The sequence below is a fragment of the Pelodiscus sinensis genome, chromosome 24 (assembly GCF_049634645.1).
Source record: "Pelodiscus sinensis isolate JC-2024 chromosome 24, ASM4963464v1, whole genome shotgun sequence".
In the NCBI taxonomy this organism is placed as follows: Eukaryota; Metazoa; Chordata; order Testudines; family Trionychidae; genus Pelodiscus; species Pelodiscus sinensis.
This window is the reverse complement of record NC_134734.1, coordinates 20,943,556-20,964,413: the sequence shown is the minus strand read 5'-3', so window position 1 is coordinate 20,964,413 and position 20,858 is coordinate 20,943,556. Positions and strand designations below refer to the sequence as shown.

Here is a 20,858-nt window from a genome sequence, read left to right as displayed (position 1 = left end):
ACAAACCTCCAGGGATGGAGATTTCACCCCTCTCTAGGGAACCCACCCCAGGGCTTCCCCACCTCCTAGTGAAATAGTTTTTCCTAATATCCAACCTAGACCTCCCCCACTGCAACTTGAGACCATTGCTCCTCGTTCTGCCAACTGTCATTACTGTGAACAGCCTTTTTGGAACCCCCCTTCAGGGAGCTGAAGGCTGCTCTCAAATCCCCCCTCACTCTTCTCTTCTGTAGACTCAATTAGCCCAAATCCCTCAGCCTCTCCTTGTAGGTCATGTGCACCAGCCCCCTAATCATTTTTGGTTGCCCTCTGGTGGACTGTCTCCCATGTGTCCACATCTTTTTATAGCTAGGGGGGGCGGGGGTAGGGCCCAGAACTGGACACTATACTCCAGATGTGGCCTCACCAGAGCCGAATAAAGGGGAATATTCACTTTTCTATATCTGCTGGAAATATTCTTTCTAATGCAACCTAATATGCCATTAGCCTTCCTGGCTACAAGGGCGCACTGTTGACTCATATCCAGGTTCTCATCCACTGTAATCCCCAGGTCCTTTTCTGCCAAAATGCTAGTTAGCCAGTCAGTCCCCAGCCTGTAACAATGCTTGGGATTCTTCCGTCCCAAGGGCAGGACTCTACACTTGTCCTTGTTGAACCTCATCAGATTACTTTTGGCCCAATCCTCCAATTTGTCTAGGTCACTCTAGACCCTATCCCTACCCTCCAATGTAATTACCTCTCTCTCTCTAGCTTAGTGTCATCTGCAAGCTTGCTGAGGGTGCAATCCATCCCCTCAACCAGGTCATTGATAAAGATGTTGAACAAAACCAGTTCTACAACCGATCCTTGGGGCATTCTGCTTGAAACTGACCACCAACCTGTCATCGAGCCATTAATCACTACCTGTTGGGCCCGACAATCTAGCCATCTTTCTGTCCACCTTACAGTTTATTTATCTAATCCATACTGTCTTAACTTGCTGGCAAGAACATTGTGAGAGACCGTATCAAAAGCTTTGCTAAAGTCAAGATACATCACATCCATGGACTTCCCCATGTTCAGAGAGCCAGTTATCTCATCATAGAAGCTAATCAGATTGGTCAGACATGACTAGCTCTTGTTGAATCCATGTTCACTATTCCTGATAACTTTCCCGTCTTCCAAGTGCCTCAAAATGGATTCCTTGAGGATCCTCTCCATGATTTTAACAGGGACTGAGGTAAGGCCGACTGGTCTGTAGTCCCTGGATTGTCCTTCTTCCCTTTTTTAAAGATGGGCACTACATCTGCCTTTTTCCAATCATCCAGGATCTTTTCCAATCTCCACGAGTTTTCAAAGACTCAGAAATGACATTTGCCAACTTCCTCAGTACCCTCAGGTGCATAAAATCTGGACCCATGGATTTGTGTACGTTTAGCTTTTTCTTAAATAGTTCTTTTCCCACTAGGGACTGTCCACCTCCTTCCCATACTACATTGCCTATTACATTAGACTGGGAGCTGACCTTGTCCATGAAGACAGAGGCACAGAAAGCATTGGGGACTTCAGCTTTTCCCACATCATCTGTCACTAGGTTACCTCCCTCATCCAGTAAGGACTCCACCCGCTCTCTGATCACCCTCTTATTGCTAACCTGCCTGTAGAAACCTTTCTTGTTCCCCTTCCCATCCCTTGCTAGTGGCAATTCCAATTGTGCTTTCACCGTCCTGATCACTCCCCTGCATTCTGGAGCAATAGAAGGGCCTTATCTGAAAGGCCAGATTGACGCTGTTGCAAACCAAAGTGGCATCTGGCCCGGAGGGTTAAACTCGTCGCTTTCTTATTGCACAGGGAGCCGAGCTGGAGGCCCAGAGCGGGTGACAAACGTGACGCACACATCACTGGCAGGGTGGCCGTTGGGTTTTAATGAGGGGCACGGTGACAGCTTGAAGAACACCAAGCTGGGATGTAAACAGGCAGCGGGGACAGGCTTGGGATAGCTCCAGCCATGGGTAACAGGTGGCTGCCGGTGCAACGGGGCCGGCATTTGGGCCCTGGCAGTAGCAGCTCCAGCACTGGCCCGGGGAGAGATTCTCGCCCCTCCCAGCTGCTCCCGCATCCGTCCTTCCCCTGCAGACTCCCCCGGCACGTCCAATGGGACGTCACTGCAAAGGGAGCCTGTGACTGCTGGGGAGCCGGGAACTGCACGTTCCCTCTGCAATCTTCTGCCATCCGGCCTCACTCCTTGTGTGGCTCAGCTCTGTCCCTGTTCCCCTGCAGATGGGGGGAGGGTGATGAGAACAATAATTGTGTTGCCATAGCACCTAGCAGCCCCAGTGGTGGACCAGGGCCTGTGGTGCCAGCCGCTGCACAAACACAGACAAAGAGACAGTCCCTGCCCCAAAGAGCTTCCAGTCTAACACACAAGTGACGTGTAAAGTCACCTACATCAGGAAGCCTTTGTATCCCCAATGGAGATTTCCCACCCGGGGAGGCTGGGCTCTGCATATTCTAACCAGAGAAGAGGAGAAAACGAAAAAGAAAGGTGAAGGCGACAGACAGAGGCTTCTTCCAGCTGCCACATCCGGTCAGCAGAGACCCAGCTGTCAGTTCCCACATGTGGATTTTCTTGCACCAGACTGCTCAGGGTTTTGCACGTTTCCCTCTGGCTGGTTGCTGCAGCGTGCACCCGCCGTGATTCCGCGAATCGAAATCCAGATGAGCGTAGACGATTCCAGCCTGTTTCGTGACAGTCAGTAAAATTAGCCTCCTGCTTTATAAACTGAGGGATACGAGCTGAGCATCCAAACAAGTGTAGCCTGATGAAAGACTCCCCTTTGTCTCTGATTCCCCCGTTTGTCTTGTAAACTGTGTGCGCTGTCAGGATGGACCCTCGCTGGATTTGCACTGTAAGAACTTATCTGCCAACAGGATTTTCCAGACCCAAGCCCCAGTCTCCTCCTGAGATCAGTGAGCTCTGGATCAGGCCCACAGCACCTTTCAGTAGGAAACCTACATGTGCTTTCTAAATATAAAAACTCTTTTTCGTTGAAATGCTAGAAATTACACCCAGCTGCACATCAAAAGCCTGTAGAGAGTACGTTTTGAATCAATATCAAACTTCCCATCAGCTATCCTCAGACGTCTTGTTATCCACTTTTTACAGATGGGGAAACTGAGTCACAGAGAAGTCTGGGTATGCCTACACTTCGTGGCTATTGCAGGATAGCGTCCACACAAAGCGCCCATTCTTTCCAAATATTTCTGGAAATAATGGACGTCCTATTTCGCCATCCTGCTAAACCTCGTTGTACGAGTGATAAGTAAAGGCTCAAAATAGCACCTTATTTTAAAATGTCGTGCTGTTTAGATGTGCCAAATTTCAAAATAAGCTATTTTGAAATAGATTCGAGAAGAGATACACAATTTACATAGCACAAATTGTGCATCTTATTTTGAGCTTAGGGTGCTGTGTAGACACACCCATCAGTGACCTGTCCACTACCCTACAGTACATTAGTAGCAAAACACACAGAAGGGGCACAACTCCACCGCAGGGCTAAAGTCGAATGAAGCGACGCAACTTCAGTGACGTCAATTGCGCAGCTGAAGTGGAAATAGCTTAACTCGGCTTTTGGCACCATCTTCACAGCAGGAGGTTGAAGGAAGAAAACTCTTCCTCTGACTGCCCTTGCTCCTTGGGAAATGAGGGGTACAGGAGTCAGAGTAAGAAATGCTCCCACTCGACATTATTTCCAAATAAGGGCTTCTACTGTGGACGCACACTCTGTTATTCCGAAATAACGCTGCTGTGTAGACGCACCCTAAGTCTCTGTCCTCTCCTCCTGCTACTCCAAACGCTCGATCTCGCCTTTACCTGCTCCTTCCACAACAATCAGTTGTTTAAATCCCCAATCTATGAAGGGGGAGGATTAGAAATGCTTGAGACAGACCCGCTGATGTAGACAGGGACAGTTTGGGAAGAGCCATACCTGGGGCTCCCGGGAAGCTGGAGGCGCTGAGATCCGGGGCTGGCATCCTGGAACAGACAAAGAGAACAGTCAGAGTTCCTCTTGCATGGTCACTACCCCCGCTGATGCTCAGTGAGGAATGGTGCAGCCGAGCTCTGGACTGGCCAATGGAGAGAGACCGGTCGGAAGGCCAGTGCTCATGTTGAACCAGGGACAAGGTGGCTGGGCCGAGGGCAGTAAAAGCCGTTCTGTGTCGCCCCCCGACAAGGGAATACGCTGGGACCGGTGCCGGCAGGAGTGACATTTGCAGCTTGGACGGGACAGCTGCAGCCCCCAGTAGCAAGACAGGGGCAGGATTTCTCTCTGTGGGGGAGGGGCGGGGCTGGGCTGTTTCTCACCTAGCGTGCAAGGGCAGAGGGTCCAGACGAGGCTCAGAGACACTGACAGCAGCAGCAGCCCAGCCCCAGCCGCCAGGGGCACGAGGTAATATGAGCACTGCTTGTCTGGGGTGGTGGGGGAAGGGACAAAACAGAGACAAGAAGCTGAGTTGAGCCAAGAGGTTTGTGATGCCACCGCATCCAGCCCCTCCTTCCTGATCCCTATTTCACCCTGCACCCCAACCCCCTAGTGAGAGTCTACCGGAGCCTGCAGCATCTTCTCAGAGAATCCCAGAATGGGAAGGGACCTCGAGAGCTCGTCGAGTCCAGTCCTCTGCCCCCAAGGCAGGACCAAGCACTGTTTAGACCAACCCTGACAGGTGTCTGTCCAACCGGCTCTTAAAAATCTCCAATATATAGAGAGTCCACCACCGCCCTGAGCAATTTTTTCCAGTGTTTCACTGCCTGGACTCTTGAGAAGTTTTTCCTAATGTCCAACCTCAATCTCCCTGGCTGCAATTCAAGCCCATTGGTCTTCTTCTCTGTGTGACTCCTTTTCCATTAGGCAAATTATTTATACCGGAATTAGAATAGTTGCACTTTCTGCCATCTACAAAATCCTCCCTGTAGGTCTCTCCCCACCTCACCCCCTCTCCGTCACTTTATAGCTGAGGGGGAAAGATCTCTCCTGATATGGATAATTATTGAACTCTTTACCCAGATCCATTATGTACCATCTGGGTGCGAGCTTCCCTAGAGATCATAGCTACATTGGCTTGCTCTCCCTGGAATGTCTCAATAGTAACAGAGATGTAACCGTGTTAGTCTGATCTTGCTGAAACAAAAGATAGGACTATGCAGCACTTTAAAGACTAACAAAATGGTTTATTAGGTGATGAGCTTCCGTGGGCCAGACCCACTTCCACAGATCAAATTGTGGAAGGAAATCTATCCCCAATTATCACCCCTAATACCATTACCTCATAGACACTAACCTTTCCCCTCGCCTCCCGTCTGCTCTAAAATCTGATTTGTCAGTTTTATATGTGTTCACTTTTTTTTCCATTGTATCCTTTTGGTATATATGGTCCTGCCAATTTTCTTCCACAATTTGATCTGAGGAAGAGGGTCTGGCCCACGAAAGCTCATCACCTAATGAACCATCTTGTTAGTCTTTAAAGTGCTACATAGTCCTGCCTTTTGCAATGTCTCAAGTTACCTTCCCCAAACTGTGCAGAGAAATTCAAGCTAAGCTGCAGAATTGTTCAGCTTTCTGTGCTGGAAATTTAAATGGAGTGAGTTCTGAGTGTGGCCCCTTCACACCTCTGTCACTTCTGTGTTCCCATGACCCTCCAATACAAGATCACTCACCCGCAGGGTACCCGGCGCTCACATTCACACTCCTGCCAGAAGAGTTGAATTTGACGTCACAGGTGAAAATCTTCCCGCTGGCCCAGGTGTCCCAGGGGACGCTGATGTGATTCACAAGCATTAAAGATCCATTCTTCGCCTTCAACCAGCGCGTCAGCCCCTGTTCCTGCCGCTCTCCAGAAATGCTCCAGGAAACATGGACGGGGCCGGACACTTCACGGACCACACAGGCCAGATGCGCTGTCCCGGTTCCTTGGCTGCCGTGTGGAAATGGGACCAGAAGCAACACCCCGCTGCTGTCGGTGTAACTGTCTGAGCAGAAGGAGGTGGAGAATTCAGTCTGATCATCGGATGAACTACAGCCTGATTACAGATGTGACTCTTTTGTGCAGAGACCAGGTGGCTCAGGTAATATCTTTTATTGGACCAAATTTTGTCGGTGAGGGAGACAGGCTGTCGAGCTCTCAGAGAGCTCGCAATGTCATTTCCCAGGCCCAAAGAAGAGTTTTGTATAAGCTTGAAACCTTGTCTGCAAAGTGGGTCCAATAAAAGAGATTACTTCACCCATCTTGTCTCTCTAACCTCCTGAGAGCAACACAGCTACAGCACCACTGCATGTATCTGTCTCTAGAACATCAATTCGACAAAATAAATCTATTGAAGATGGAAATACGAAGTCAGCAAACCACCCACTAACATAGAGCACGTTCCGTAGCTGAACTAGCTATAAGGAAATGTTTGTGTCATTTTATACATTTGATAAATGTTTTACTCAAAATATTGTTTCGTGCCATGAGGACATTTAGGGTTAACATTTTCCCAACCCAGGTGCTGTGCACATCTATAGAGAGACGTCAGTAGTTCTCTTGTGGCATTTTCAAGTGTTAGTATTTTCAGATAGAAAATGCATTATATTCCTTCTGCACCCCTATCACTTAATGGTTATCTGTTTTGTTTCACTTAAAATATTACTTCCCTTTAGCCATTCCTCAGGAGCTGTTGTACATTGTCACACTTCAATGGGAACATGAAGTATGCTTTGTTAATCAGTTGTTAGTCTCTGTAAACAAGACAGGGTTCCTTACCTCCAACAATCAGTGCAGATCCATTCCCGAAAATCAGGTAGCTGCTGTATCTATATGTACAGTAGTAAACGCCAGACTCATTCTTTTGGATGTTGCTGATTTCCAGTGTCGTGCTGTGTGGCTTGTGTTTGCAAACAAATTTACTCACATTTTGATCATCCAAACAGTGCTTAATGCATGTGGGTGGTTCTCCTTCTCTTCTCAGATACCATAACACTTTCCCTTTGCCTTCCAAGTTTTCAGGGGAAGAACAGTGGATCTCTGCGCTGTGACCGACTTCAACAAACTGGATCGGCTGAGGCTGGTACAGAAATAACTGCACTCCTAGCACTGGAGAGAGAAAACGTGGTTATGGTCAGTTTCCATCTAGTCTCCACCTGCCACCGAGAGAATGGGTAGCGCCGCAATAGAAATTACTTTATCTGAGAACATCTACACCCTGCAGCCTAAATGCTAAAAGACCTGCTATAACCTTGCACAAGTGAAAGGAAATGCAATTAAAATCCAGGAAATCTTTGCAAAGACGTGGTAGATACTCAACACCTGTTTTCTTATTGAAGAGGCAATTTTCCCAATTCCAACCTTAATGCAGAAGTTTTACCTAAGGAAGATAAAAGCAGATATTCGGCAAAAATCATTTTCAGGAAAAAAAAATAGAAAATGCTGACACACTAGCCCGAGGGCTGGTGCCGAGTGCAGTGCTGCAGTGACTGGGCGCAGTGTCTGGGTCCTTTCCAGTGGGGATGCCTCTGACGAGCATGTGATGTGGTGACAGACACTAGCTGGGTGGGTGCAGCATCAACAGCAGCGGCAGCATTTCTTGTCGAACTTCTCTACTGTCCAGTGGCTCATGGATGTACCCGAGTGAGTCAGAATAAATTCCAGCACCCGGAACATGGATGGTCCAGATAACGAAACGCCCGTGATGGGGGAGCATAAGGCCCATTGACTTTGAAAGCAAAATGCTCCTAAATCACTTGGGTATTTTCACAATGTAACTCTCTCCGCAGCCTTCCATGCTTGGTCTGTTATTGTAGCATACTGTGTGGTGCTGGGACACTTGTCTGTTACATAAATCTGGAGTTTCATCCTGGAGGAGTTTACTAGCTCTTGAAATCATCAGTTAATAGCACTTGGAAGCTCTGACGCTGGGAGAAATACGACAATGCGGGGTGTGATTTTCAGACGCGTCTCATTTTAAAAAATGACCTCGGGCCAGATTTTCAAATGTCCGTAGGTGCCTGTCGATGCAGATGGGCACTAAGAATGTAAAATCCCATTTAACTGGTTAACTGGTTAAACGTGTTTAACAGCCTCCTCACCCTGCTGCAGGCAGGGGCTGTTGTGGTGTCCTGGTCAGAGGATCCCCTGCCTTCTGGGCTCCCACCGATTAACCTTAACTGATTAATGGATTAAACATTCAGATTCCTAACAAATGACCAGTGAGATTCTCAACGGGGCTAAGAGAGGTAGGGGAAATGTTCCCTCCAATTTGCTTTCCATCTGTGCGTGGAATGAATTTTGTTACATGCACCAAAGCATATGTGGAAGTGTACCACCAGGAGAAACAAACACGTGCTGCTGGCTGTAGGTGGCAGTGGTTGCTCTGCTGTCATCTGGGCAGCATTTTAATCTCTTCTGGGTGGCCACCCAAGTGCTCAGTTTACAGGGCACACTGCTTGGAGGCCTCTCTCCTGCTGCAGTCGATGGAATTCACGCGACTCCCCTCAGATCTAGCAATAAACTGACAGAGAACCAAGCGGGGCTGGTGAGCAAGCTGCATGTGGCTGCACGGGACAGAGAGAGGGAAGGAAAGTGCATCTGTCCCTGACTGTCCTGCAACAGCTGACAATAGAGGGCAACGTGGGCTTGTGATTTGAATAACGGTGAGGAGGGGCTTGATACAAATGGGAAACAGGCCTCCGGGCTGGCTGGGGAAGGGCTGCCTGTTGTCAGGGCTTCTACAGCTCAGACCTAGAAATCAGAGCACTAGTCACACCGTGTCTCCCTGTGAGGGAGTGGGGGTTGGGGTCGCTCTGTTTCCTTTGTGACATTGTGTGTGATTCCTACTGTCCTTGCTGTTCTGCAGTAACTCTGTGTGTGTGTGTGTGTGTGTGTGTGTGTGTGTGTGTGTGTCTGTGCCTCAGTTTCCTTGGGCACTGCACTGGGGCCCGGCTGGGGGTGGGCGTTTTGGGCATGACTCTCACTGAGGGAGGCTGCCCCAGGCTGCCCAGCCCAGCATAGACACATTGGCTCAGGCTGACTTGTAACCTGAGCCTAGGTGGGAGATGGAACCAGGAGGACAAGGGAGGAGGCAGAGCTGCCTGCAGGCCTGGGGCTGGTTGCTGAGGGTGTGAGCTAGTCCAGGCGGGCTGAGGTTGCAGGGAGGGGCCCAGGGCGCTGGCTCTGGTCCCCTCTCTCCCCAGGCTGGATTGCGCTGACGGCTCCTGGTTTCTGTGTTAACAAGTCTGTGCTACGCTGTGTCCCTGGGAACCCACAAACCTTCTGTTTTACCTGCTGCCTGAGAGTCTCCTCTGGCTGCGGGTGGGGTGCAGGGCCCGGTGGCTCCCCCCCACTCTGTGACACTCCCCAGCCCATTTCGTACAAGGGCCTTATCGGAAAGGCCAGACTGACGCTGCTGCAAACCAAAGCGGCATCTGGCCCGGAGGGTTGAACTCGTCGCTTTCCTATTGCCCAGGGAGCCGAGCTGGAGGCCCAGAGCGGGTGACACACACATCACTGGCGGGGCTGCGTCGGTGGGACACAGGGACAGCCTGAAGAACAGCAAGTAGGGATGTAAACAGGCAGCGGGGGCAGGGTCAGGCACTGGGAGGGCTCCAGCTGTGGGTGACGAGTTATTGTTGTTGTTAAATGGTGCAGGGTGCTGGCATTTGGGCCCTGTGGGTCTCGCCCTGGGGGGAAAGCAGCTGCCTGCAGAGGCTGCAGGGGTGTAGCAGCTCCAGCACCGGCCTGCGGAGAGATTCTCTTTGCTCCCAGCTGCTCCTGCATCCGTCCTTCCCCTGCAGACTCCCCCGGCACGTCCATGGGGCGTTACTGCAAAGGGAGCCCGTGCCTGCTGGGGAGCCAGGAGCTGCGACACACACAGGGGCTGCACGTCCCCTCTGCAGGCTCCTGCCATCCGGCCTCACTCCTTGTGCGGCTCAGCTGTGTCCGGGTCCCCCTGCAGATGAAGGGAGGGGTGATGATGACAATGATTGTGTTGCCATAGCACCCAGCAGCCTCAGTTATGGACCAGGCCCCGTGGCGTCAGGCGCTGCACAAACACAGAGAAAGAGACAGTCCCTGCCCCAAAGAGCTTCCAGTCTAACACGTGTAAATCACCTACAATAGGAAGCTTTCATATCCCTAAAGGAGATTTCCCACCTGGGGCTTTTGACTTTTATATTCTAACCAGAGAAGCGGAGAAAATAAGTGAGGGGATGGAGGCCGACAGAGCCTTCTTCCAGCTGCTACGTCTGATCGGCAAAGAACCTGCCGTCATTTTCCGCATGTGAATTCCCCTGCACTTGGCAGCTCAGGTTTTACACATTTCCCTTTGGTCTATCACTGTCCTGTGTGTCCGTCGCGATTCCACAAATCACAATCCAGATGAGCGGTGTGGTGAGAAGTCCTGCTTGGTGACATTTAGTAAGATTATCCACCTCCTTGTAAAATGAAGGGATAAGAGCTGAGAGAACCAAACATCCAAGTGAGTTTAGTCTGATGGAGAAATTCCCTCTTGTCTCTACTTCTCCTGTAAATTGTGTGTCTTGTCAGAGTGGAAACCGTCGCTGGATTCTGACTTAAAGAACTCAGCTACTGGTAATATGTTACCAGGTCCAAAAAAACATATAATTGGACATTCTTCTGAGGTCATTTAGCTTTGGAACAGGCCCAAAGCACCTTTCCCTGCAAAATGTTAATGTGTATTAGGAATATAATATCTTAAGAGCTATTTTTCTTTTAAGTGCCAAAAATGTTCCAACCTGCAATGCATAAGTCAGAACCAGTAAAATATCAAACTTACTATCATCCGTTTGCAGAACTTTTGTTATCCACTTTTTACATATGGGGAAACTGAGTCACATAGCAGTAAGTGACTTGTCCACTATCGTACAGTAAGTGTAGCAACACTCACAATAAGTCTTGATCTCACGTTTACCTCCTTCCAGAACAATCGGTTGTTTGAATACCAAACATATGAACGTGGAACAGTGGCTTCAGGTAGGATGTGACTAGGAGCAACGGGGACAGCTGCAGCTGCAGGAGCAATTTACACTCACGTCTTTACAAGGCTGGGGCAGGAAATAGATTTTCCACCCCACCCAAAGTATTCAAGGTGTCAACATTTTTTCTCATCTCCAATTCAGAGTAAAAAGTCAATTATCTGAAACTTTTCCCATGAATCAAAAATCCTTTTCGGTGTAGGGAACAGAAGCCTTTTTTCTTTTCATCGTTTTGAAAGGGTTCCATTCAATTTTGACCAAGCTGAATTTTATTTTATTTTTTCAGTTGCAATGGCCTGAAGCCTCTAAGCAAGATGCCATTTTGAACCGGAGAACTGAAATTTATCCTTTTTCAGTTTTAGAATTCTTTTCCCCCTTGTAAAAAAACAAAAATGCAGCAATATCCACTGTGTTCCCACGGGGAAAAAAATCTCCATTCAATAAATGGGCATTTTCCGACAAAGCAACGTTTCTTATAAAGACTTTTCTCGCAGTTACCAAAGAATCTAGTCATTGGCCACGGCTCCAGAGCCCGCTTCTCTCATCTCATGGAAAGCAGCCTTGGTAACAGCAAGGCACCAGTCATTCAAGACCTCTGCTTCAAGGTTCATTGGAAAGCTGGGCTGTCCTGCAGCCACACTGGGATCACTACGCAAGGTAACAAGAGATCAATTGCAGGCATTTATGCATTCATTTTTTAATAGGCATAAAGAGAATCATGGGAATGCCAGGCTGGAAGGCACCTTGACAAGTTATTAAATCCATCACACTATGCTGAGACAGGAGCAAGTGACCCTCGATTGCCCTTCAAATGTGTTTGTCCAGCTTGTTCTTAAAAACTTCCAAAGACAGGGACTCCAGCACCTCCCTTGGAAGCATTTGCAGAGGCGAACTGCCCTCAGAGTTGGGAAGTTTTTCCAATTATTGAACGTAAATCTCCCCAGGTACGTCTACCCGGCACGCTTATTTCAAAATAAGCTATTCCAGAAGAAATACTCCAAAATAGCTTATTTCGAAATGGCACGTCTACACTGCAGGGAAGCGTCAAAATTAGTCTGAGGCGGGTTTCCCTAATGTGGAAACGCTACCTCGATTTAGAGCCCCCGAGACAGTGAGGAGGAATTACTTTGAATGGCCCTGGGGATGAGCAATTTCAAAATAGCATCAGTGGAGCGTTAACACGACTGCTATTCCAAAATAGCTGTTTTGGAAGAGGCGCTACTCCTCGTGGAATGAGGTATACAGACGTCAGAATAAGCTGTCCGTTATTTCGAAATAACGGAATTGCTGTGTAGACACTCGCAAATAACGGAATTGTCATGTAGACACTCGCTTTGTTATTTTGGAATAACAGCCTTTATTCCAAAATAACACTGCTGTGTAGACACACACCCTGGCTGCAGATCATGCCCATAACTTCTTGTCCTACCATCAGTGGGCACAGGGAGCAATTGATCACCACCCTCTTTATCACAGCCCTTAGCATGTGTGAAGAGGTGTGGGTAGCAAGGGAAGTGTGACAGATTTCTTGGATCAGCCATCAAGAGACACAGGAATGCTAAATGGGACAGAAAAGGCTCTCAGAGACACCGGTGTAAAGCAGAAATAACTCTGCAGCAAACCAGAGCAGAATCTGACTCAATGGCATCTCCATCACTAGAGGTGTTTAAGTCTCGGCTTGACAAAGCCCTGGCTGGGATGATTGAGTTGGGATTGGTCCTGCCTTGGGCAGGGGGCTGGACTTGATGACCTCCTGAGGTCTCTTTCGGCCCTGGGATTCTATGATTTGAGAGGTCACGTTTCTTATTGCACAATTACACAGCAGAGAGTGACGCGTTGAACAGGTAAGAACAGACAACTCAGACATCACCAATGAGTTTGTCAGCTCTTTAATGAGGGACACAGGGACAGCTTGAAGAACACAAAGCTGGGATGTAAAGAGGCAGCGCAGGCAGGGTCGGGCATTGGGAGAGCTCCCGCCATGGGTAACATGCTGTTGTTGTTAGAAGATGCCCGGGGCTGGCACATGGGCCCTGCAGATCTTTTCCTGTGGGGAAAGCATCAACCTCTAGTCTAGAGCAACGTTTCTCAGCCTTTTCAATACCTAGCTTCTTGCTGCCTTAAGTTCCTAACTGTGTTGGGAAACGCCAGGGCCCGGAGTCGCTCCGGAGTCGGGGGGAGGGTGATGAGAACAATTATTGTGTCGCCATAGCACCCAGCAGCCCCAGTGTTGGACCAGGGCCCATGGTGCCAGGCACTGAACAAACACAGGACAGAGAGTCCCTGCCCCAAAGAGCTTCCAATCCAACACACAAGTGACATGTAAAATCACCTACACCAGGGTGCTTTTATATCCCCATAGGAGATTTCCCACCTGGTGAGGCTGGATTCTGTGGGGATTTTGACTTTTATATTCTAACCAAAGAAGAGGAGAAAATTTAAAAAAGAAAGGAGACAGGAGACAGGCAGAGCCTTGTTGCAGCTGGCTACCCCCGATCAGCAGAGACCCAGCCGTCAGTTCCCACGTGTGGATTCCTCTGTATGAGACGGCTCAGAGCTTTACACGTTTCCCTCTGGCCGATCGCTGCATCGTGCCCCCGTCGCGACGCCGTGAATCAAAAGCCAGATGAGCGTACACGATTCCAGCCTGTTTGGCAACAATAAAATTAGCCACCCGCCTTGTAAAGTGAAGGCTTACAAACTGAGACAGAATTGAACCTTTAAGTGAGTGTAGTCTGGTGAAATATTCCTTCCCATCCCTCCTTCTCCTGCTTTTCCAATGGAGCGTGTAGGTGAACAGAATGGAAACCGTCGCTGGAGTCTGTCGTTAAGATCTGATCTACTGATAATATTTTTTTCTGATCTAAACCCCCTATGAATGTACAATCTCCTCTTGAGGTCATAGAATCATACAAGATTAGAGTTGGAAGAGATCTCAGGAGGTCATCTAGTCCAACCTCCTGGTCAAAGCAGGACCAACGCCAACTAAATCATCTCAGACAGGGATAGAGGTTCCGCTCCCTCTCTAGGCAACCCATCCCAGTGCTTCCCCACCTTCCTAGGAAATAGCTTTTCCTAACATCCAACCTAGACCGCCCCAATGCAACCTGAGCCCATTGCTCCTTGTTCTGCCATCTGCCACCACTGAGAACAGCCTCTCTCCAGCCTCTTTGGAACCCCCTTCAGGAAGTTGAAGGCTGCTGTCAAATCCCCCCTCACTCTTCTCTTCTGCAGACTAAATAAACCCAAATCCCTCAGCCTCTCCTCGTAAGTCACGTGTTCCAGCCCCCGAATCATTTTGGTTGCCCTCCACTGGACACTCTTCAATTTGCCCACCTCCTTTCAGTAGTGGGGGCCCGAAAACTGGCCTCACCACTGCTGAATAGAGGATCTGCTGGCAATGCTCCTATTAATGCAGCCCAGTAGGTCAGTGAGTTTTGGATCAGGTCCAGAGCAATTTCACTAGCAAATCCTACTGCACTTTATAAATATCATTTCTTAAGAAAAAACAGTTTCTTGACATTTCAACCAGACTGGGCATTGTCTCAATGACCTGACTACATGCATCCTGCTTCAAAAAGACTTTAACACAAGACTACAAAGGTAAGTCTCAGAACTGTCATTCATGCTTAAATTTGACACTTTACGAATGGGCCTTAAAGATGCTAATTATCTTACCCATTACAAAGATAGCTTCCCCAGTTATTACCCCTAATATCATTATCTCATAGACACTAACCTCCCCCCCTCACTCCTCCTCTGTTCTAAAATCTGATTGGTCAATTTTATGTGTGTTCACTTTTTTTTTATTGTATCCCTTTGGTATATATGGCCATGCCAATTTTCTTCCACAATTTGATCTGAGGAAGTGGGTCTGGCCCACGAAAGCTCATCACCTAATAAACCATCTTGTTAGTCTTTCAAGTTCTGCGTTGTCCTGTCTTTTGTTTCAGCAAGACCAGACTAACACGGCTACATCTCTATTATTATTCTTACAGCTATGTCTCTTTAAAGTGCCAGAAATGTTCCCTGCAGCACCCTGTTACGGGTATGGCCAGAAACAATAAAATATCAAAACTTCCTGTTGTGCCTGTGCAGTAAGTCTCATTATCCGCTTTTTACACATGGGGAAACTGAGTCACAGAGCCTGTGACATGCCCACTATCCCACAGTCCCACTGAGTTAGCATTATGGCTCTTTGCTCCCTGTCAGCTACTCCAGCAGCTGGACCGCCCTTTCCCCTTCCCTCTCCAGAACAATCATAGGTGAACGGATTAAAAAAGCCGTGGACCGCCACGCTGATTTAAACAGAGGCAGTTTGGGAAGAGCCGTACCTGCTGCTCCTGGGAAGCTGGAGGTGCTGAGATCCTGGACAGACATCCTGGAACAAAGAAAGACAACGGTGAAAGTTCCATGGTCACTCCCCCAGCTGGAGTTTACTGACTAATGGGGCGTCTCAGCTGTGGGGGGGCCCCATGCACCACCCTGCTTGGCCAATGCAGAGAGGCTGGTCGAAAAGGCCTGTTTCCTTTGTGAGCTATAGACAAGTGCCTGAGCCATGAGCAGTAGAAAGGTTTCTGCATGCTCCCTTTTAGGGTTGCCAGATGGTTTAACCAACAGCTCCCCTGCAGAACCAGGTAAGCAGGGGGGCTGGACCCAGTTGCTGAGTGTGTGTAGGGTTGCCAGGTGTCCGGTATTGACCTGGACAGTCCAGTATTTTCGCCCCCTGGCTGGGAAAAAAAATCAGAAAATACCAGACATTTTAGGTGTCTGGTATTTTCTGAATTTTTTTACCAGACAGGAGGTGAAAATACTGGACTGTCCAGGTCAATACTGGACACCTGGCATCCCTACTCCCTTCGTGACTGAGCACAAAGCCGTTCTCCCAACACAGGAAATTCAAGTTTCAGGAAACAAACGCTCAGACCAGTCCTGGCAGGGGTGACGTCAGACGGGACAGCTACAGTCCCCAGTTGCAAACCGAGGGCAGGATTTCTCTCTGCGGGGAAGGGGCTGGGCCATTTCCTACCTCGAATGCAAGGGCAGAGGGTCCAGACGAGGCTCAGGGACACAGACAGCAGCAGCAGCCCAGCCGCAGCCGCGAGGGGCGCAAGGTAATTTGAGCACTGCCTGGCCATGTCTGTGGCAGAAACTATAAAACAGACACAGGTGACTGAGTCGAGCCAAGAGGTTGGTGGTGCCACCGCATCCAGCCCTTCCCTCCCCATCTCTATCCCCCTATGGGCCTTAAAATGGGAAGTGTGAGGCTACCGGAGCCTGCAGCAACTGTGGCTCCTTGTGTTGCTTCTTGTCCCTCAGGCAAGTTCTTTCTCTTGTCATTAGAATCTTTTCTGCACCTTCTGCCACCTACACAATCCTCCCTGTGGGTTTCTCCTCATCCCCTTTCCATCACTTTATATATCTCATGGGAGGGAATCTCGCCTCTCAAATGCCTTTAAATTGCCCTTTCCTCCGGAGAGTTATTTAGTTCACTCTACCTGGATCTAAATGTACCATCTGGGTGCGAGCTGCCCTAGAGATCGGAGCTACATCGGCTTGTGGTCCCTGGAATGTTTCAAGTTTCCATCCCCCAAAGTCTCGTGAGAAATTCTAGCTAAGACGCAGAACAGTCCAGCTTTCTGGGCTGGAAAGTTATGTCAGAGCTGCTCCAATTGGGGCCACATCACATTTTTTCACGTCTGTGGTGTGACTGTGTCAGACGAAGCCATAGAACAGTCCAGCTTTCTGTGAAGAGAAGTTTCCTAGAGGGAGCTCTGACTGTGGTCAGTCACTTCACACCTATTTCACATCGGAGTCCCCCTAAGCCTCCAATACAAGATCACTCACCCGCAGGGTACCTGGCACTCGCATTCACACTCCTGCCAGAAGAGTTGAATTTGACGTCACAGGTGAAAATCTTCCCGCTGGCCCAGGTGTCGCGAGGGACACTGATGTGATTTACGAACGTGAAAGATCCATCCTTCGCCTTCAACCAGCGCGTCAGCCCCTGTTCCTGCCACTCCCCAGAAATGCTCCAGGAAACATGGACGGGGCCGGACGCTCCCTGGACCACACAGGCCAGATGCGCTGTCCCGGTGCCTTGGCGGCCGTGTGGAAATGGGACCAGAAGCAACACCCCGCTGCTGTCGGTGTAACTGTCTGAGCAGAAGGAGGTGGCGAATTCAGTGTGACAATGAGCAGAGCTGCAGCCTGATTTATCTTTCACCAAGACCGACAACAGGGCTGAGATACTATCTGTGATGGGACCAGCTTCTCGGTCTGAAAGAGGCCCACATACCCAGAGCTCTTCCCTCAGGGCTAGGAAACGTGTGTCAAATGTCATTCACCAGCCCTGATGAAGAAGCTCCGTGTGAGCTTGCAAGCTTGCCCCTCTCTCCAACGGAAGCTGGTGCAATCAAAGAGATTACCTCCCACACCTTGCCGCTCGCTCGTCGCCTGGGACCAACCCGGCAACAGCAAGGCTGCCTGCTGCCTGCCACTGAGACGTTAAATGCAGAAAGGCCACTGATGAAGGAATGTGACATCTAAGGAGATGTACGCGCCTGCACTAACAAGAAGGAAGAAGATGTGCAATTTTATGAATGGATCTGCCCTTCAAAACCTGTCATTAATGCAAAGCATCCTTACTTGTCGTCACAGCTCTTTGGTTAGAAATATTCCCAGCCTGGGTGCCTTGAACTGACACAGAGAAACGTCAGTGGTTTATTTTCAGCACTTTCAAATGTCTGTGTTTTTTTTATGAATGAAAAATACATATTTGATCTTTGCTGTATCCATAAAATTTACTGTAGAGCTGTTGTTTTTGGCTGAAAGACTACGTTCCCTTTAACTGTTCATCCATAGCTCTGGTATCTTGTTACTGGGATCTTGTTAGAGAAGAAACAGGCAACCCAGGAGCGGATGTGGTAAATGGAACTGCTTTATTGCCCACGCAATTTTACTTCGGACATTCAACACAACGTCCAAGTGGCAACAACCTGGCACCAATTATACCCTTGTGTCTATTTTAGTATGTTAATTCACACGCCTATCGCTACTTTTCCTAAAACCTTATTTAGTAATGTTAACTCCCATAAAATGAATATTAATAAGCAAATAATGAATACAATTATACCCACCTAATTACTATTTACAGAATTTCTAATTAAATCAACACTTTTTTACACCACAAACTTTCTAAATCAGCAGGTTACAGAGATTACAAGAAATTTAACCCTGAAGATATTTTATAGAGAGCCAATGAGAATAAGCAAAAGACACAACAAAGTAGAGCGGCCAGATGCTTATCTATTTTTCTAGGCTGCAAAAATGAAGGGAAAGAACATGTTCAAGGGTATTGCCTATTGTGGCTGAACTCCGTACCGCTATCCCAGACCCAACAGTTACATTTCATGGGAACGTTGACATACACTTTGTCAGTCAGTTGTTAGTTTCTCTAAACAAGCTCTGGTTCCTTACCTCCAACAATCAGTGTGGATCCATTCCCAAAAATCAGGTAGCTGGTAATTGTCACCGCACAGTAGTAAACTCCAGTCTCATTCCGTTGGAGGTTGTTGATTTTCAGCGTCGTGCCGTGTGGCTCGTGCTTGCAGACAAATTTACTTACATCTTGATCATTGAAACACTTCTTAAAGCATGTGAGTGTCTCCCCTTCTCTTCTCAGATACCAAAACACTTCCTCTCCTCCTTCCAATATTTTCTGGAAGGAACAGAGGATCGTTGCAGTGTCACCGACTTCAACAAACTGGATCAGCTGAGGCGGGTACAGAAATAACTGTACGCCTAGCACTGGAGAGAGAAAACATGGTTATGGTCAGTTTCCATCTGGTCTCCACTTGCCACTGAGGGAATGGGTAGCGCAGCAATAGAAATGACTACATCTGAGAACATCTACGCTCTGCAGCTTAAATGCCAAAAACCTGAGTATAACTGTATTACAAGGAAAGGGAAATGCAATTAAAATCCAGGAACATTTCAAAAAGATCTCCTATGTATTCAACACGGGTGTCCTATTGAGGCTGTGTTCTCAATTCCAAAGCTTAATGCAGATGTTTTACCTAAGGAAGATAAAATCAGACACTCGGCAAAGATCATTGTAGTAAAAAAAATTAAATAAAGGAAAGTCCTGACTTGCTAGCCAAACGTCTGATGCCTTGTGCACTGCTGCAGTGACTGCACAGCATCTTGGTCACTTACAGGGAGGAACACCTCCGAGAGGCATGGGCTGTAGTGATCGATATGGGGAGCTGGGCCTGGCAGGTTGTTAATGAATCTACAGAGAATTCTGTAATTCTTGCAGCATTTCTCTGCATTCCAGTGGCACAAGGATGTTCTTTAATGTTTAATAAGAAACTGAAACAACTTCCAGTAACTAACACAATGTTTCCTACATAGAAATGGAAAAATGCCCTGCCTGACGTAGAAGCAGCAGTCCCATGTTTGGCCTGTCCTTGTACCGTGTTTCTTGGTGATACGATGCTGATCAGGAGCAACCATTTGGCTTCTCACCAGACAAGGAAGGATGCGATTTTCAAAAGCGCCCAAGCCCCATTCTGAAAAGTGACTTTGGGCCAGATTTTTAAAAGTATCCAGGTGCCCATTAATGCAGACGGGGGCCAAATGGGATTTTCGAACACAGTGAAACTGGCTGGGGCTCGTTCCTACTGAATTCAGTGGAAATTACACGCCTCACCTGCCTCCCCTTGGATGTGGCAATAAACTGGTTAAAAACAAACTAAACAGGGGCTGGTTAATAAGCTGCATCAGGCTGCACAAAGGAGGGAGGGAGAAGTAAAGTGCATCTGCCAATTACCCTTCTGAAACAGCTGACAATATGGGCTAGTGTTTAAAGCAAGAGATTCAGAAATGACCAGGTTCCCTAGATGCCTTGGAAATATCTCCTTAGCCTAGGCCCCATTTTGAGGGTGCACTGACTGGCTGCAGCTCTCCCGGATAAATCTATTACAAACCTCTTCCCGGCAGCTCTCAAATGCTGGGAACCACCACACCCACCAAGCCCACTCCAACATACCAACCCCAATCCTCCAATCAAGCCACTCACCTCAACCCAACCAATCAACCTCACTCCAAACCACCAATGCCAACTCTTCAACCAACCAACCAGCCCCACCCTAATCCAACAACCCCAATTCTCCAACCAGCCAACCAAACCACCCACCTGAACCAAACGGCACCCCAATCCACCAACCCCCAACTCTCCAACGAACCCACACACCTCAACCCAACAATCCCACCCCAATCCACCAATTCCAACTCTCCAACCAATCAAACCACCTCAACCAAACCATACCCAATCCACCAATCCCAACTCTCCAACCAACCACCAACCAACCAACCTACCCTAATCCACTAACCCCAACTGTCCAACCAACCCTCACAACCAACCAACCCCAACCCAATCCACCAACCCCAACTCTCCAACCAATCAACCCAACCCAACCAATCCCACCAACTAACCAACCAAACCCACCGCAATCCACCAACCCCAACTTTTCAAGCAAGCAACCCACCTCAACCCAACCCAACCCAACCAACTACCAACCAGCCAACCCAACCTTACCCCAATCCACCAACCCCAACTCTCCAACCAACTACCCACCTCAATGCAACCCAACCAACCAGCAACCAACCAACCCACCCCACCAACCAATGAACCCATCAACTCACCAACCAACCCACCCCATCCCACCAACCAATCAACATTCCTTCTTTCCTTCCTAGCCTCCCACAGTCTGGGGCAGTGTTAAGGGGAAGCAGGTGTTTCGCTGATGAAGGGAGGCTGGACTGACCAAGATGCTGCCTGATTTC

The 20,858-nt window shown here is 48.5% G+C and overlaps 2 protein-coding genes across 2 annotated transcripts; both read right to left on the bottom strand.

Annotated features, from left to right (window-relative positions):
• Positions 1–1,884: 1,884 nt before the first annotated feature.
• Positions 1,885–7,680, bottom strand: LOC112545012 (immunoglobulin kappa light chain-like). The gene is made up of 6 exons (XM_075908311.1): positions 7,644–7,680; positions 6,784–7,113; positions 5,699–6,010; positions 4,349–4,492; positions 3,972–4,018; positions 1,885–2,718 (listed from the first exon to the last, which is right to left on the bottom strand). Exons 1-6 carry the CDS (start codon positions 7,678–7,680, stop codon positions 2,623–2,625), a joined length of 966 nt encoding a protein of 321 aa, XP_075764426.1. The 3' UTR covers positions 1,885–2,622.
• Positions 7,681–12,517: 4,837 nt separating this feature from the next.
• On the bottom strand, positions 12,518–18,822 carry LOC142819724 (immunoglobulin kappa light chain-like; the record flags this gene model as incomplete). The annotated part of the gene is made up of 5 exons (XM_075908310.1): positions 12,518–13,656; positions 15,344–15,390; positions 16,039–16,161; positions 16,857–17,168; positions 18,489–18,822. Coding segments are annotated over 5 exons (912 nt in total), but the record flags the coding sequence as incomplete, so codon positions are not given.
• Positions 18,823–20,858: the final 2,036 nt, after the last annotated feature.

What these genes read in the sequence shown, in the direction of transcription:
- LOC112545012 (XM_075908311.1), bottom strand. Translation starts at nt 7,680, where the DNA reads ATGTTCCGGGTGCTGGAATTTATTCTGACTCACTCGG. An exon ending in ATCTGCACTGATTGTTGGAG is followed by an intron (nt 6,011 to 6,783) that starts GTAAGGAACCCT and finishes CCTTCTGCTCAG; the next exon opens with ACAGTTACACCGACAGCAGC. An exon ending in GAGCGCCGGGTACCCTGCGG is followed by an intron (nt 4,493 to 5,698) that starts GTGAGTGATCTT and finishes GGCTCAACTCAG; the next exon opens with CTTCTTGTCTCTGTTTTGTC.